Below are 18,383 nucleotides of genomic sequence, written 5' to 3'. Positions count from 1 at the left end.
CAATTCCTGTTTTTGCCCTGAATGCTTTGGAGTAGATTGTCCTCCTTCTGAGGTGAGCTAAGGTGCAAAAGACTAAGTTACTGCAGTGAGTAATTCAGTGTTGTCAGAGCAGAATTCTACCCAGTGACACAGCCCTAGGCACCTGCAGGGGGCTCATCTGTCAAGGAATTAATTGCTCATTTTTAAGCATGATGTAAATTACATTAAACCATCATGATTGTTCAGGTCCAGTGCAGGAGGTGGGGCTGGTCCCTTCAATCCAAAATTCTGAAGCTAAGTAGTCCATGGTTTTGTTTGCAATTTGTGAGGTTTTTTTTGAGTGTAGTCTTCTCTTTGGCTTCTCTGCCTGTTTCTTCTATTTGTGAAAAATCAAAATAGGTCTCAAGCTTTATTTTGACTGTGGGTTGGAAAAGAAGCCATGTGGCTGTCCCTTGTAGTATGTCGTTACTCAGATGTCAGACACACTGTAAAAGTATGAACAAAGGGTAAATTTATATAGTCATGATAAAATTTGAGGGTTTATTTTGCACTTGCCTTCATGGGGTCATTTTGTTTCTCTGGGATAGGACTAATTGTAGGGCCAGGGGTCAGGGCTTCTTTATAGTGCTCTGAATTCTGCATCAACTCACAGGAGCAATTTCTGTCCCCTTTTATACACTACAAGCACAGTGGTAATACTGTGCAGCACCTTGTAATACTGCAATACACAATCTGAGTCGATGGAGAGTTAGACCCAGTGAAAAGCCAAGTGAGCTCAGTGTGTGGGTTTTTTTTGCATCAAAATGCCAATATTATCCTTGTCCTCTGCACAAACTGCCTGTGACATCCAGGGTGTGATATCCACCATATTCTGGTTGTGTTGGTCAGCTCAAGCTTCCAGGAGATGTCTCCCTCCATTTGTTTTGGAGCATCATAGGAATAGCAATGCTCAGCATCCTTGGCAATGAAATGCTCCATGTCCCTTGCCCAGCACCTCTATTGCACAATCTGAATCCATGGAGAGTTAGACCCAGTGACTTCACCACTTGTATTTCTCAGGATGTTAAATACATTAAATACAATAGTTTTGGTTTTAGCCTCTGAGATAAGCCACTCAAGCTACAGTTTTCTCATTCTCTTCCCACACTCCTGGACAAAATGCTGCATGGAAATGAAACACCCTCATTTATTGGACTGACAGCTTCACTGGACTGGGTGCGCTCACAGCAGCCTGTTCAGGGCTGCATCTGCAGCATGGTAATTTGTTGAAGCAGCACAGGGGGAAGAGTCTCATAACTCCATTAAACAATTACTGCGGATAACTCGTTACTAAACCTTCTTAAAATTTACCCCAAAGGGGTTATATACAAGTAATGATTAAAACTGACCTAAATCATAATTTAATTAAAAGAAATTAAAATGAAAACTGAAAATGTTCAGCAACCTCAGGCCACCACATTAATGATTCACTTTAATGTGTTTGTAGTTCTGCAATAATGGCCTTTGTGCGTATGTGCTTCTTGGTTTATGTCTGATATTATTTTACCACTGGAATAGTTTGAAAATGGTTGCAGGCTGTATGATCTCAAGTGCCTATGTGGATGTACATGTGCTTTCTTCTCACATTTCATGGGTTTCAGTGAAGCAAGCATATCTACTTGTGTGTAGAATGCAGATCAAGGCCTATATTTTTCATTTTCTCATTAATTAGTTTCTGTGCTATATAATAAGGACCTTAATGTCATCAGTATGATTACCATGGCAGTATTTCTGTGCTGTCAAAAGGACAGTTCAAAACTGGCACCCCTTTGTCTGATAGATCTTGGTTGTACTTGTATTTGTTTTACAAGAAAGAAGCACAGGTCAGACCAGTGGAGGGATGCCAAAGTCACTGACCATGCAGAAAAGCAGAGGATGCTCCTGAACTTGCATGGCAGAGCCATTCAGAGATGTAACAGGATCCAACCTGGTGTCCCAGGATGTGGCACTTGCACAAATTAAGATGAAAGCTTCAGGTATTTTCCTTTGTCACTTTTATTTCTACCCCAGGAAGGAAGAGGAGGTTTGGAGAAACCTTATTCTGAACACACCCTATGGATGATATAAATAAATCTTCTCTGTAGCAAAAACAATTCTATTATTAATAGCCTCTGTGTTCATGAGTTGGACTAGATGATCCTTGTGGATCCTTTCCAGATCAGGATATTCTGTGATTCTGTGTTGGAGGGGTAGAAATGGACTGGTTTGTACTGGTTATGCAGAATTTCTTCCTTTAAACAAAAAAAAAAAAAAATACAGTATCTACAATTCTGTTTTCTTGTGGAAAATCTCTTTTTGCAGCAGTTTTTGGGGCACTGACTTTAGCCTCATCTCTATGTGTGTCACCAGCTGCTTGTGAAGGAAGGTGCTGCTGGAGAGGAGTAGGTGTGTGAGCAGACACAGCACTTGCTCAGCTCTGAAATGGGGAGAGCCAAGAGGCCAGCAGGCTATTAATATTTTTGACTTGCTATGTTTGTCACAAGAACAGTGGAAGATGTAAGAAGCCACATGCTTCCAGGCTCTTACAGAGAAAATGTGAAGAATGCTAATACCTTCTCCAAGGGTTTGTTCCCTGACCTTTCTTTCATCAGGATCTTGTCCCAGCCCTCTCCTGTCTGATGGCTGGCTTATTATTTATCATATTATCTGCTTCATGTGGGGGCTGCCACTGCAGCTGGCACCTCACTAGGCATGCTAATACCTCTCCATAGCAGCAAGTGGGCAGGCACTCCTGGAGAATCCTCTTTTCTGCTGGAGTTAAAGTGCCACTTGCTCTGCCAGCTTGCTGAGCATGCTGATTGATCCTTGTTTAGCCTCTTTTCTACCAAATAGAACATTTGGGGAAGGGGAATGGATTTTTTGATGACCTCAAAGAAAATGCCAAGAGAAGACAGCAAAAACCTATCAGGCAGTAGTCAACTTGGCAAGAGAAAGCTGAATATATGGGCAGAAGAAGGTATTTTAGTGTCTGATGTGCTTATTTTGTTTGTACAGTACTACTGTAATCCTCAAACTTCTATTTTTTAGAACTGACTGTCATGCCAGGGGGAAAAGAAACAGATGTTCCCATTTGTCTTGTGATGTGGCTCAAAATCATTTACATTTTCTGGCCTAAAATGACACGATGTGTCATTTGCCACTTTTTGTATCTCCTTTGGAGTGAATGACAGATTGCTGTTCAATTACCAGTGTAATAGAAAAGCAAATATTGTGAGGACAGCTTTCACCTAAAGGAAATACAATCACTGATTGCTGCGGGAGTGGGAAAAGAAGGATGGCAGATACTGTAGAAGCCGTCCAGTGGAAAAGACATTTTTATTATAAATAATGTCGTGGGGAAGACTCAAGGAAAATGTACTGGCTCTGGGTTTTCTGCCTGGAGAAAAGGAGAGCCAGGGGTGAATAAAAATATGATGGAAAAATTGTAAATTGTAAAATATATTTCCAGCTCTTTGCCTTGAGGACGTGCTCCTTGAAGCCTTTCCATTTGCTCTGCACCCAGTTCCAGTGAAGAGCAGTAACTGCAGAAAGACTCTTAATCAATCAAAGACACTCAGTGAGAGACTCATTAGAAGGGTTTTTTAAAAGTGGAAAAACCTGTTTGTCAAAGACTTTAGGATTAGTTACTTCTCCACTCTGTAGTTTGCTTTCTTGTCAGCGTATTCATGCTCAGCTTCCACCCTTTCTCACAAGATAAATAGATACTCCAGGCCAAGCAGAGCTTAACCATTCCTTCTGCAAGTCATTTATTTGAGCATCACTTGTCCAGTCTTAATTTTTAGCATTTCCTTTTCTCTATTTCTGCCAAAGTCACTTGCCAGGCACAACCCTTACTGTCAGTGCACTGATCAAGGTGAATTTTCATGTCATGATCCAGTCAGTCTATTGGATTGGGTCAGAGTGCAAGAGGTGAAATTTCTGCTTAAAGTCTTTCACATTTTTCTTTCTAAAGGAACAAAATGAAGTGAAAACATGTTGAGAAAATTGTAATTTAGGTTCTATGAGACCAGTTCTAAACAGTGAATGGCCAGTAAAATAATACATTTAGAACTGAGAAATGTGGTTTACTTGATAATCTACCAAACCAGATGATCATTTAAACTTTCTCTTGTAGTTTAAGTTTTCTCTGAGTGACTTAAGCAAGAGATATAGTTCCTTGTCAATAAATATGAATGAACGCTTGAAATACCTGGTTTTAGTCATAAATAAGTTGTGCTTCTAGTCATAATAATGGATGTAGAAACAAGTAGCATCTGGAAATGGAGTTTTAATTGTGAATGGAGTAAGGCAATGGCTAGAATTAAGTTCATTTATATATCAGTAGTGACATTTATGCCTGACCTGCATTTTCTGGTTGTGAAGTTCTTTCTGCATAGAGTGAAAAATGTCACACTTGACCATAATTGAATCCTTGAAGCTTTGGCACTGCTCATTTTACAGTGATGCAATAATCTCTTTTGGTCTGACCTATTGGTAAAGATTTTTCCAGTGCTGCTGCACTGCTGTGTTACAGGATTGTCTTTATTTATGTATTGCTGGCTGCACAGCTTGATGGCACCAAGCCTGTGTTTTAAGAGAAAAGGGGTGGGGGAGATAAAAGTTTAGCCAACTTTCTGGGGTTTCTTTTCCATGTGGTCCTCCTATTGTGTGTGGACAGGCAGAATGGTGACTTTGAAAACAGCACCTTTTGATTTCAAGTCAGGGAAAGAAAAACCCTGCAGCTTCTGTCAGTCCATTTTGGTCATCCACATAATGCAATATTTACAGGTTAGAGCTCACTAGTGTGCTAAGAAATCGCTATGGCAAGGCATCCATTAAGGTTAGAATTCATACAAGGAGTTACCAGGAGGGCAGGGAGCCCAAGTCCCCACTGATGGCCATCAGCTGCACCCTGCCCACCTCTCTTCTCTCAGGTGAGGGCTGTCAAGCTCCTGCTCCATCTCCTCTCCTCCTGAGAGCAGCTCTGTGCAGGGCCAGCTTTGGAAATAATTCTCCACTAGTCCCATCTGCTGGATGCCAGGAAGAATTGCCTGCTGGAAAGAGGGAAAGCATCATACCTCAGCCTTTAAGTATCAGCTGGGTGCAGTGTGCCACCAGATGTACATCTGCCTGTGGAAAATATGTGCTCTCTCTGTTTTCCTTCCATCCACCTAATCACTTTTGGACCACTGCTATTCCCATCACCAGGTTCCACGTGTTAAGTAAAAGCAAGGTGGCTGACACAAGGAACTTCAGCTGTGTTGTTTTAGAGAAGCTGTAATCAGAAAACCCAGCAGCCAGCAAAGATCACAGAAAAAAAAAAATTGTGTATCATTATCAGGACATTTCCAGGCCTGGGAATGAATTTCCCTTCTCACAACGTATATGCTCAGCAGTCAACTTTTCAAATGCCTCATTAAGGCTGGTGCTCAGCTGTTGTTGTGCTGCTGCAAAGCAGGGAGTGTGGCCGTGGCATCCAATCCTGCATGCAGCTCTGCAGCCTATCATGTTATTATGAAGCTAAAAGAGCCTCTTCCACCCCTGAAAGCAAAGAAATCCTGATAAATTTCTAATCAGGGCAAGCAAGGTTTAGGAGACCCATAGATATTTTTCAGGGTATTAGCCATTCTCAGTGGTTATTTGCTGTTTGATGCCTGCCTTCCAAAAGGGAGCTGGAGGGTAGAAAGTGGGTAATGAATGTGAAGTAGTGAGGAAAATTGAGAATGAATGTGACTGTAAAAAGGGGAAAACTTAGCAATCTTACTTTGGTTTGATGCACTGTCTTCATTACGGCCATTTGTGATGCATTTTTATACTTTTTGTTAAGTGGCTTTGTGGCTTTTGCTTTAAAATTCGATGCAGTTGATTCTTACCTTCCATAGGCATGGGAGTAAGTTCTGCAGGTCAGAAACACAGCCCAAGAATCCTGTTGAAATGTTACAGGAGGAAAATAACCCTAGGAAAAAACCTCTTTATAAAATACATAGAACTTCAAGCAACAATTTCATTTATTGTGGACTGTGTTTAGGGAAAGGTCCCTCTATTTGGTATTGTTATTTCCAGTGAGCCTGTTGAGATAAAAATCTATAATCCTCATCTTGAGATAAAAATCATGACTGGTTTAAATGGAACTGGTCCGGTTGGCAGGTTTTTTTCAGCTTACCTTTACATCTCTCCTTTTTTATCACAGTGCTTTGCTGTAAATTAGCAGTTTGTGCTAAATTGGTTACAATTAATATTGCAGTGCTCCAGGTACCAATAAAAAGATATATAATAAATAATTTTATGTGTTTTTCTCAATAGGTGGCAATGGCACAGTGGATAAGCAAAACAGCGATGAAAATAAGACCCAGAGCCAAGAAGCAGGTTTGTGCCCAGCTCCTTAAAGGCCTGTCTTAGGTTTTATCCACTTTGGTGAACAATAATCTTAGTCAATGCTTTTGAAGGGGAATGTTTGTACATTTTCACCAGATTAGCTCAGGTCTTGAGCAATTCTCCCATTAGAGACTGAATCTTCATTCCTTATGAATGAATGTGTTGCAGTGTAGGAATGCAGACCCCTCTCCAGTTTACCAGCTCTACATTCTCCCTTTAAGTTGACTAATCTTGCTAATCCTCTCACAAGGAATATTTTTTTTTCCCTTCTGCACAGAACAGGAATGAGGGAAAGAAATTTGGGGAAGGAGGAAGCAAGCAGCAGGCTCCTTCTGGTGAAAACACAACTCCTGAATATTTTTAAAGGGTATTTTCAAGTCTTAAAAAATTGTCTGCACAAGTCATAATGGTTATGAAGATTTAAATCCATAGAGAAAAATATGCTGTGGGTGAATGTCAGAGTGCACGAGTGGTGGGTTTTGCAGGTGACACACTTATAAATTATAGTGAGTTCAGTATGTTGGAATATATGTCCCTCCATGCTCACAAGAGATTTTTTTTTCTGTTTGGTTTTTTTTTTTTTCTGTTCTGTTGTCTGATTGTTTATGGTTTGCACAACTCTGTTCCTTGCAAGAGACAGCTAGAATGAATTAGTTACCAAAAGACCTGAAGTGGCAATCAAAATGTCTGTCTATTCCCTTATTTCTTAAGTATTTCTTTGACTGTAGTATTACATGTAGCACACTGTTTTTACATGTGGTTAGGATTTTTTTCCCATTGTAATGCAGAATGTTCCTTAACCATATTTAAACCAGAGGGAGTAAAAGGGGTTTTCTTTGGAATTCCTTGAGCTCAAGGCAGCCAGTCAGCCAATACAGCAGATAAATTGAGAAGGCCTGGATTCCTCACTTACCTGATTTGCTTCCTGTACTGTGGTAATGAGAAGTCCATTGAATGAGGGAATTCTTCTCATGCAGTGCATTGGCCACTGTGTAGGTAAAAGGGCAGCTTTTCTCCCTGCCTTCCTGTTCTGCAGCTGAGTGCTAACATCTGATGTTGTCCGTGCTTGGAGTCCCTCTGTGTTTCATGTCCTTTTTGTCACCTCTCCTGCCTCCTAATGCAGGGCAGGCAGTGCAAGGTGAAGCCAGAAGCAAACAGTATTACAGAATAAAATAGATTCCCATGGACCTCAGCAAACTTTATCCTCCCCAGGATAAGGTTATGGTGGTGTTTTGTAAGTGCTGGAGGGCAACCACGTATCCTTCCCTGATTTTTCCACTTTCATGCTAGTTGTATTTTAAACAGGCCCAGGGGACCAGGGAGAAGAATGAGTTATTCTGTGTGAATTGAGATTCTCTTTTGAATCTCTGACTAGACCGTGGTCTGTCTTTTTTCAAGCAATTTTGAGCTTTTAACTTTACCAAGTACTGCTTGACTGCTAGCTCACCTAAGAGTTAACACTGCCTGGAGCTCCTGGCTCCAGTTGCTGAGGTTCCTGTTAAACCTGATTATAGCATCTGCAGATGCCCAGTACAGCCCACGGTGCTTGTCAGTGATAGTCACTCTGATGGGGTGAGTATTTCAGTTTGATTGAATAAAATACTCCTTTTTTCCCCCCAACAGAATTAAGGAATTTTTGCCTCTTGAAACTACTACTTTGCTGTATGTAGGTGTTTTAAATGCGTTGTGCTTTTCCCAAAACTGCTTGTTATGACTTGTTGCAACATGAGCTGTCAGAGCTGGTTTATCAGAGCCCTGATATACATTCTTTTGCTATCTTGTATTGGTACTCATGTTTCGTTATTCTTATGAAGAGTGTCAAATAAAAGATCCAGCCATTTGAGGTCTCAGATCCAGAAAATGTCACACTTTAGGGATGGGATTTAGGTACATTCCTGAAGATAATGTCATGCTCACTCGTAGCTCAGTAGTCACCTCCTTGACCATGGGCAGATGGTGCTGCAGGAAAAAAAGATTTGGCTTAACAGTTTTCCCTCCTGGCTTACAGAGTGGCAGGAACAGAGAGGGCCACAATTAGCCCAGGTTGTTCTATCCACTTAGTGAGTCTCTGCTGTTTTCTGCTCTGTGCACTGCAGAGACAAAGCATCACCAGGAACTTTGACATTGCTGCTTTTTCACCCCTTCTTGGCAGTAGAAAATGACCTGATTTTCCCAAGGTACACAGTTGTATGCTTAGAAGATTTCTAAACACCATGAGTGACCCCTGTTAGGAGCAATCCCACCAAATGTTGAAGTTCTTATTTGTATTATCTAAACCCAAGGCATAAACCTCTTCTGAATGTGATAAATCATATACTTCAATATTATGAAAGAAAATATAGGGCAAAAATTTGATGCTCTATTCTTACCTGGTCCATTACATAAATATTTTTATATTCTCATTATAGTGAAAAATATCATGATATAATAAAGAAAAGTATATATTTTAAAGAAAACTGCTGTAGTGGAGAAACCAGTAATAGCCTGAAAAGACTGAAAATTTTAAACTGTGTGGGGTTTTTTTAAAATCTTCCCTCCAGTCTGTCATCAATGAACTTCACAGTTAACACATGGAAAAACAACATGGCAGGTGGTTCTGAGCTCTTCTTTCAATCTAGTTAAAAGTACTAGATGGCTATATAAGGAAAACATTTTCCCAGAATCATCAACAACAAGTCTTTTGAAAGAAATTAAAGTCTAGAAATTAAAATGAAAGCTTATATAGATTTTTAGAACTATAAAAATTAGCAAGAAAGTAAAATGTTTTCACTTCCACTACTGATTTAAGTTCAGGTACCAGTTGTATCTATTAACTACAATAGTTTTACCTGTGTGCTCCACTATTAAAAAACTCCAAGCTGCATGTTTTTAGGAACTTTCTAATTTCAGGCCTGACTCATGAAAGCTTCTATTTTCAGGAAAGCATTTGCATCTAGTCATTTGGATTCCAGTGGGATTCATGGACATGATTCAATTTAAGAATGACTTAATTGTTTTTTCTCGAAATATATGGATTAAATGAAAAAAATGAATCTCAGAGCAAATAGGATACCAGCATACCCATGAAACCAATAGTCGTTCCTCTCTCTGTATTATGAGAAATTGAAGTACAGATTTAACCTGGCTGGATTGGAATGTTGGATTACATCTTGCTTAGGGAAGATGATCAGACCAGTAATAACCAGGGAATGGATGGAAGCCCAGTAAATGAAATTCAGGTCCAATATCTTGTCTCAATGAGGCCTAACACTTTTTTTTCAGTAAAGTGGTTCATCAGTTTTCTATTTAATGAATAGCTTCTCTTTCATTTCCTTTGCTCTTACAGGTGAAACAAAACCTTCAGCTGTAGCCAGCCTATCGTCAGAAGACATTGATCTGAGTGAGAATAAAGGTAAAGATTGGAAATTATGTTTTGAAATATCCCATCCCAAGAGGGCATTTCATGAAACTGTTTTTTTCCTTTGTCTGGAAATAGCCAAAATCACAGTTAAGCAATACAGAAATAAGTAAATGCTTGGATTTTCATTTTCAAAAGTCTTTGTAATGAAGTACTTGGTACCAACTGTTGTGCTGGTAGGAGAGATGCCACAAATTTCTAAGTCCTCTTATTACAGAGGTAATACTAAAATATCATACATGACATATCCAAAATAAAGGATTGGGCTCACTGGGGTGATTCACAGGCATGTAGTTCAGCATGCACATCTATCTCAGCAATATCAGCTCCCTGCTCAGCGCTCTCCTGATGCGGGAAAAGAAAAACACAATAGCTATAAACACATCAGGAGGAGACAGGAGGAGATGAAGTCATAATAGAGAGGCAGAAAGTAATGTTTATCTTGTGCAGACTGTGCTGGGCACTCAGATAATTTAGTTTGTAATAAATATTTAAAAGTGTCACAGGACCAAATGACAGGGTGTTTAGGAAACGAGAGATTATCTAATTTAAATGTTTCACGCTGAGATTTTTCCTGTGGAGCTGTTGGTTTACCAGCAGATTGGAACCAGTGCACAGCTGTATTGTTTTTGATATTCCTGTAATAATCATGCTATTAGTTGCTTGTGCTGGTCTACATTTTTTAGCATTTTTGTGGGGGTACATCAGGAAGAAGTCTGGGTGTTTTACAAAATGTTTGCTACTGGTAATCTGAAACAGGAGTTATGCTATCTATAATAAATACAATCCATCAGTATGGCCTTCAAGAAAGACTAATAGAAAATTTTCATGCCTTTTACTAAGATAACATAATTATTAACATCCATTAACTTATTTATTTTAAAAGATTTAATGTTTAATTCAGCATCGCTACTTGACTCTCGTCTCATTTTTCTAGATAAGTGTGACAGGGTGTGAGATCCTGCCCTTTTGTTCAAAGCCACATGCTGGACGGCCTACATACTTACCTGATTATGAGTTCAAAGCCTTGGGCAGGTTGATTTAAGTACTCTTTTAACAGATTGATTGATGCTGCAAAGAAAAAAAGAACCACAAACCTTTGCTGGAGCACTGGCTTTTGCTTTTGATACATCACAAATTGAAGTCATGGCAAGGCTAGTGGAAGGCAGAAATAGTGATGGATTCAATCCCAGCATGGTTGGTGATTGCCTGTCATTAATTTCTCTTGTTTTGAAGACATTTGGCCTGTTTATGTATTCTGTATCTGGAAGACTCCCCATTTTCTCTGTTTCACAATGTGAGGGTCACAGTGAGGCTTTGGGTTTGGATTTCCCTTTTCCATCTGCAGCCAGCTAATGATCCCAACAAATTGGTATTGTTCTGAGTGTTTGTTCCTAACAAAGAAGATGACTGTCTTCTGATATGCTTCTCAGTGTGTAAGCCCTCTAGGTTTTTACATTGCTGCATTAGAAGTCTCTTCTTAGAGAAGAAATCATCTTTGTGTGATAAGTCTCACTTTTCATATAATATATTAAGAGTATATGTAATGTTTTCCCATCTTCTCTTGAGAGGCTGACAGAAGAGATAGTGCCCTGAGAGATCCAAAGTGCATTATCTCTTTGATGTCCTACCTCTCCTCATAAGAATGATGGGAACCATCTGGTAGGGAAAAAGGAGTGAGACAACTCTCCTCCATAGATTTTGTTTGTAAAACTGTACAAGTTTAAAAAAAAAAGAAAAAGAAAAGCTAAGATCATGTTTTCCTATTTGCTTGCTATTTTTTTTTAATGGAAACAAAAATTTTGAACAGCAAGGCCATCATGGACCAGGCCAAGGTTTTAATCCTTATTTCCATTGGTAGGTTTCAGCTTTGCAGATTTTTACTGTGAGGGTGCCAAGGCATTGGTGGAGGTTGCACAGAGAAGCTGTGGGTGCCACATCCCTGGAAGTGTTCAAGGTCAGGTTGGATGGGGCTCTGAGCAGCCTGGTGTAGTGGAAGGTGTCCCTGCTGGGGGGTTGGAATAAAATGACCTTCAAGATCCCTTCCAACCCAAACCACTCTGTGATTCTTCAATGTTTCTATAATTTCAGCTTTTGAGGTTTTTTTATAATAAATACTACTGTTATAAAAAAGTGCTGCTTCTTGAGAAATGGCACTCTTACAAAATCCTGGCATTTCTGAAAACACCTGATGCTCCTGAAACAAATTCCAGCTTTCAAATTGTTTGCCCACCGAGTTAACAAGGCTAAAACCTCCAGGTTCTGGAACATACTCATTTCTCTAGTTCATTTTCAACTAAATGAACAGGACATAAAGCATTTAAAGAAATTATGTTTTCCCAGTCCTTCCACTTAATTACTGTAAAAGATTTATGCCAAAGAAGTCTAGCTGCATATTCCCAAAATGCGTCGTTTAAACCATTCTGTCCTGCTATGAAAATTTAGGTCTTTCAAATGTCAGCTCACTTTGAGTGCACCAAAACAATGATTTTGAGTCCAATTAGAGTTGACTAGCAGTTTTTTCTGCTTTTTTTTCCCCTCCTCATATTTCTGGGATTAAAATATAGCAAACACGTTGATATAGTTATTGCTCTAGAATGTGATGCTATTCAAAACAAAGCACATCCATCTCTGCTACTATGAAGATCTAGTATTTTTGTTGTAAGCGAGTCCTCTTTATCATTTTTTAAAGGAAAAGAGGGAGGATAGGAACATGAAAGGGATTTTCATTATAAGAGTTGGGGGCAGTGGAGGAATTACACTTGAGGGACTTAGATTAAAATGAAAACCTCCTGTGAGACTGCAAATCTCACATTAATCTAAAAGTATATGTCTTCTGTTACCTTAGGAGAGATACTGTCCAGGAAAAACAGTCTGCACAAACCCAGTTTGCACATGGCCTTTGAGCAAACTGAATTTTTTGAGTGTTCATCTGTCTCCAGAAAAAAAAAAAAAGGGGGGGGAGGAAGCTGCAGGAAGGGGGAGAACAGTCATATTTCAAGAATATCAGGATTTTCAGTGCAACACTGTAAAGATATCCTGTTATTCCACTCTGTGCCAAGTTTCTCTTTCCACTGTCTGCAAAGAACTGTTGCAATTTTACCCTTAAAGACTTGCATGCTTAACCCTGATCTCTTGGGGGAGAGATGACATCTCTGGGCAGCACCTTTGCAGGTGCTTCATCACTGTGCATATGGAAGTAGATCCTTTAAACCAGCATATTTCAAGTGAGAGATGCTTCTTTCTATGAAGGGTAAGGGCAGAACAAAGTGATTAAAGTCATTAATGCTTATGCAGCAGATGAAGGGTGTATCAGGCAGGCTGCACTCAGTCTGGTATGTCTGTCTGTACAAGATTGTGCTGGGGTTACAAACTCATTTTAAACTGACCATGTAGTATGTAGAGATTGGACTGAAGGATTGAACCTGTGCTTATGTTTTGTTAAAGAGAGATGTGTACATGCATGTCTGTGTGTCTGCAGAGAATGTTCTGCATCTTCATCTCAGTTGCCCCTTCTTCCAATTGCTATTTAACCCAATTTAATGATTAGACTTTCTGGCAGAAAAAATGTAAAAAGGAACTGGATTTAGTACAGGTGAAGCATAAATCCCTACTGTGTAAAGTTTCTGTGCACAATACATTGATTATAATTCATTAGCACTTCATAAGAACTGAATTTTCATTTGAAGGGCAAGTAAATTAAATCATATACTAATTAATTTTTAAAATAAAGAAGTGATTGATTAATTATTTCCAGGTGTTCACCAAAGTCTGGGCTTCTGTGGGAGTGCCATTGAAAGCAAGTCACTGTGTTTCTGCATTCTCTGGAGTCAGATTCAGTTGGCTGGAGGGCTTGTGTTTTCAGAAACAGAATTAGATATATGACTTGGCTATGGGTTAGCCCTAAAAATTCTCTTTGGGCAACCCAGAAGCTGGTAAGTATCCTGACTGTAAAATGTAATGGGTTTAAATTCCTCTTTCACCAGCTGTAGCTCTCAGTATGGAAAAATCATGATGTCCTACATACAGAAGTGATTGAGAAGGGATAAACTGAAAGAGCATTTCAAATGCAGGGGAGCTGTGCAAATTGACATAAATTAGTCATTGGAAAGCACGTGAAAAAGATTGACTGAAAGGCCAATATGTTCAGAAAGAGGTATTTAAAATCAGTTCTTATGTATATATTAAGACATCTAAATGACTGACCTGATTTTGATCACTCAGCAGCTACCAATGAAACGTTTTTACTTCACCCTTGGGCTATGATTAGACCTAAAGTTTCAGCCTGGAAAATTTCAATTATAGGTAACTGAGAAAGAACCTTTTTCAATGGAAGAGTTTCAACACCCTCAGCCATACCTGTGGCTTTGCATGCCTGCTCAAGTGATAACATTTTTCTGTCACTTGCTTAGAAGGATTCCTGTGAAAGCAAACTGGCTAACACAAGCTAATTTGTGGAGTTTGGGGTTTTTAACCAGGGATGTCAGCACCACCATCCAACCAGCCACTTCTTCTCTTTACAACTTCCACAAGGTTCACTGGGGGCTGTTTGTAATGTGGGTTATTCACTTCACATTTAATCTCACCTGAGTTGTGCATCCAGATGGGGTCCAGCCCCTGAACTACTCAAGAGGTATCTCTGCACTAGTACTGGCATCTGCAACAGTGAACATTAATCCACTTACCTGGTTTATTTAAATCCTCCTTATTTTTGAATATTAGCTGACCTAGAGCCATTCAGCTGTGCTCCCACCAGTCCAGCATGAGCTCCTGCTCTTTCATCTCCTCCCTCCACTCCTTTCCCCTGGACAGGCTCTAACCAAGGCAATCAGGTTTTTCTCAGCTTTTTCATTTCCCAGAGCCCTGTACAACAGGTCCTGCTCCTTATGTCAGGAGAAGGATGCCCACAGTTTTTATACCAGCTGCACCTGGAATTTCTCAGGTGGACAGAAGGTGAGATGCCCTTCTGTCAGCTTGAAGCACAAACAGGTAGGAGAAGTATTTGGTGGTCCCACCTGCAGAGATGAACTGTTTGGTCTTTTACCTGAAAACTTGATAAAATATCTCTATGAGTTGTTGCACCTAAAAAGGTCTAGTTTGCCAAGCATTTTTAAACCTGGGCTTCAATAAATCTAATCTGTTATAAAGATAGATTAAAATGAAATCTTGGTGGACATAAAAATACCATTTTGAAGTCAAAGCTCAAGAATCTCTGCCTAATTTCTGATAAATCATCATTTTATAGTACTTCATTTTAACATATTATTCTCGGTTTATGAGGCAAAAGAATACCCTAATCATGTGGAAGCCTCCATGCACACCATTACCTGTAATTTTAGATGTCTGCTTGATTTCTTTCACTCTGGAAATATTCCAGTCATTTATCACAGTATCATGCTTAAAAAAATAAACTGTACTGAACCTGTTTCTTTCCTAATGACCAGCATTTTCCCTCTTTGATCTTCTTACAGCTCCCTAAAACACGGTGATTTATGTGTGCTGTGTACAGGACCCAGGTGTTCTGCACATTAGAAACCACTCAGTAAATAAGCCATACAGAGAGTAGCTGGGGAAGTGAATTTTAAAAGAGCATTAAAACCACTTAACATTCAGTTCTTACCATCTCCCCTCTTCCTTAGCTTTTGCAGAATCGTGTTTGAGCAGCATTGCCGTATACAGTCAAAAGAAAAAATGAATGGCATGGAAAAGCATGGGGATTTGTACAGGATTTAGACAAAATAGTGCCTGACTATTGCCAGGAAGGATGGGATTGATAGTTTACTGCAAGCTACGTGCTTTTCTTGGAGATTAAGTCAACATACAGTTGGTGGGAGCAGTGAATGGACTTGCAGAGTATTCTGATCAGCTTTTAATAAAGCCTAAATATTTTGTAAAGAGATTGTTAGAGTCTGGGGCTAATTCCCAGGTGGACTCAAGCATGCAGTCCCACACTTGTTTCAATAAAATGGAGGGTAGCAGACACAAGCACTCCTGACATGGACACTGCCACTCCAGCCAGCAAGGAGGAGTTTTGAGGGAACTAAGGGATGCTCAGACTTCAACAAGCACTTAAGCTCCTAGATAAATGTAGATAGATAAATAGATAAATGTGGCCTATCTTTGGCTTATTTATGCAATTACATCTCCTGTTTGGTTCATTCATGTGTGATATTAGGAGCTGTGTTCCAGTGTGGTATGAGAAACAGGCGTTCTTTCAGTCCTGAGTGGAGGAGTGTTAACTTTTACAGTCCCAAAGTAAATAGTGCCCAGTGTGTATATTATCAAAAAATTAAGCAGTACTTCACTGTGAAAGACTACCCTGCCTTGGGTTCTCTGGTATGACTTAACAGATAATTAATTATGTTAGGAGAAGGCTAACATTGCTTTATGCCATTTTACAAAATCAGGCGAGTAAGAGGTGAACAAAGGCCTTAGGGACAGCCAGAGCTGTTGTAGCCCCTGGAATCATACAGGACTATGAAACTGGCCTTACACACAGTTGCACAAGGCTCCAAAGGGCTGTGGGCACAGAGGAGCAGCTGAGCCTGAGGAATACCACTACCCTACTGAAAACTTGCACACAGAATGTAGTGTAACATCAGCACTTTTATTGATCGCTGCCTTTGGTTTTACACTTTCACTTTTGCTTGGCACAGATTTGTTTCATAAATCTAGGTTTATTCCTTCACTTTATTTTATTCCTGTTAATCCTAAAAGTAAATCTGTCTTTGGACATTTTGGCTTGAATATTTAGTGCGATATTTGACTCTGACGTACAAGCTTCTTTTTCCCAGCCCAGCAGTCAAAGAAGGAGTCAGAACTCTTCTATTCTTGTTTTCAAGGTTGTTTATTATTTCTTATCTCTAACATTCTTTCTCTGACTCGCTCTAGGTCTGTCTAGCAGGTTGGGTTGAGGCACACTGACCACCTTGGGGTGGTATCTTTTAATACTAAAAGCTACATGTACAGTATTTACAATAACTTCCCAATACCTATCACCTATGTTAGACAGTGAGTTTCTACCTTAAACCAATCCAAAAGTGCCACCATCACTTCTTCTGGCCACCCAGAAGATGGAGGCCAAGAAGAAGGAGAAGGATGCCCAGATTCCTCCATCTTGCCTCCTGAACCCCCATTCTAAAAAGCCCAAAAATCTATTTTTCACCCTGTGACTAACTAACTATTATTCTACTTAAACTTGTAATATTGTAATATCTTGACTTGTAATTCTTCATATAAAGGTGATGATTTGCTCCATTGGTCAAAATCAAAGGCACAGGTGTCTTGGGCTCTGTGCCAAGGTCTCTGAGCCCCCCAGGCAGGGGCTCGAGCCATCCAGGGCAGTCAGAGGAATGTCCTGGGTTCTGACACTTCTCCTTTGCTGTGCCTCTGCATCTTCATCCCACTGGTCCCAGGGTTTTGTCCCACCCCCTGCCTCTCCCATATAAACTCTTGTTTTCCCTGCCTCTTTGGAGCTCTTGTGGTTGGTGTCTTTGGTAGAGTGCCCTGGTCACAATAAAGGTTTATTCTCTGTGGAGCATCATACAAGGCTCTCATCTCTTCCCTCCTGGAAGAAATGAAATGCTAGCCAGTGTGAGCGAATGGGACAGAGAGAGAGGAACGGGAAGTGTTTCTCACAGCGGCTTGGGAGAATTTTTAGGGAGTGGTAAGGATGTGGTAACCTGGTAAGTATAAGCAATCTGCAGGTGGTGTTTTTCCGCTTTGTCTCTTTGTTCTTCTCAAGAACAGTGTATGAGGAAGGTGTTTTTGTTAACTAGCCAGTCAAACAGAATGCATCAAATCACTTTATCAAAACCACACGGTTCTCTTGAATAAAGCCTTCTTTGCTCTTTCTACAACACTGCCTCCCACCTGCTCCTGTGTCATTCTCAGTGCAAGAGTGGCAAGCAAAGGACAAGTGCCTGTGCCCCTGAGCCGTCCTTCTCAGGACACTTCTTCAGGAAAGTCACAGCACCCTTAGCACCATTCCATCCACCGCAGCATCACTTTGTACCATCACTTTTGACTGCTTGAAGGGCTTGAAGGGCTGCTTGTTTGGGCCCTGGCATCATGGCACTCAAGGCAGAGGACTTCTGATTCCAGCTTTACCAATGCAATTCCTTTTACAAGCATGCAGCTGTATCATACAGAAAAATACATTAATTTCGGGTATGGAGTTACAGGTAGTACAGATCTTGGCTTGTCTGAAATCCTGACAGCTTTGTCAAAAACTTCAGCAAAGCCAGAATTTCCCTCAATGTGTTTCAAGTTTGCTTGAAAAATTCCCTATGTAATTTTTTGCTACCAAGAATTTTTTTGGTACCAGGAGATCCTTCAACTGGATTTTTGATTAAACTTGGAATTTGATAAAATTCTAATTTAGTTTTGCTCCAATTCAGGCTGACAAGGATAATCCTTTGAACCTCATTGTACAATATGGTATGGAAGACTGGTGCAGTAGGGCAAAAAAAAAAGTACAGCAAGTATAAAGTTTAGCAAATTGTACATCAGCGAGTTACTCTACTTTCAAACTTTGGTTTTTTAAACTTATTGTCATGCCATGAAAGAAGTAAGAAACTGTGCGGGTAATTAAATATTTGCCTTGGAGGATTAT

The 18,383-nt window shown here is 40.0% G+C and overlaps 1 protein-coding gene across 3 annotated transcripts in view; it reads left to right on the top strand.

Annotated features, from left to right (window-relative positions):
* MACROD2 (mono-ADP ribosylhydrolase 2) overlaps positions 1-18,383 on the top strand; it is an 845,829-nt gene that overhangs the window by 792,374 nt on the left and 35,072 nt on the right. For all 3 annotated transcript variants that reach the window (XM_030946263.1, XM_030946261.1, XM_030946262.1), the window contains exons 12-13: positions 6,301-6,363; positions 9,698-9,763. In XM_030946263.1, the coding sequence (XP_030802123.1) occupies positions 6,301-6,363; positions 9,698-9,763 (129 nt within the window). The remainder of the gene's footprint in view (positions 1-6,300; positions 6,364-9,697; positions 9,764-18,383) is intronic.

This window comes from Camarhynchus parvulus, chromosome 3 (genome assembly GCF_901933205.1).
Source record: "Camarhynchus parvulus chromosome 3, STF_HiC, whole genome shotgun sequence".
Lineage (NCBI taxonomy): Eukaryota > Metazoa > Chordata > Aves > Passeriformes > Thraupidae > Camarhynchus > Camarhynchus parvulus.
The sequence above is the reverse complement of the archived record's forward strand: the minus strand, read 5'-3'. Positions and strand labels throughout refer to the sequence as shown.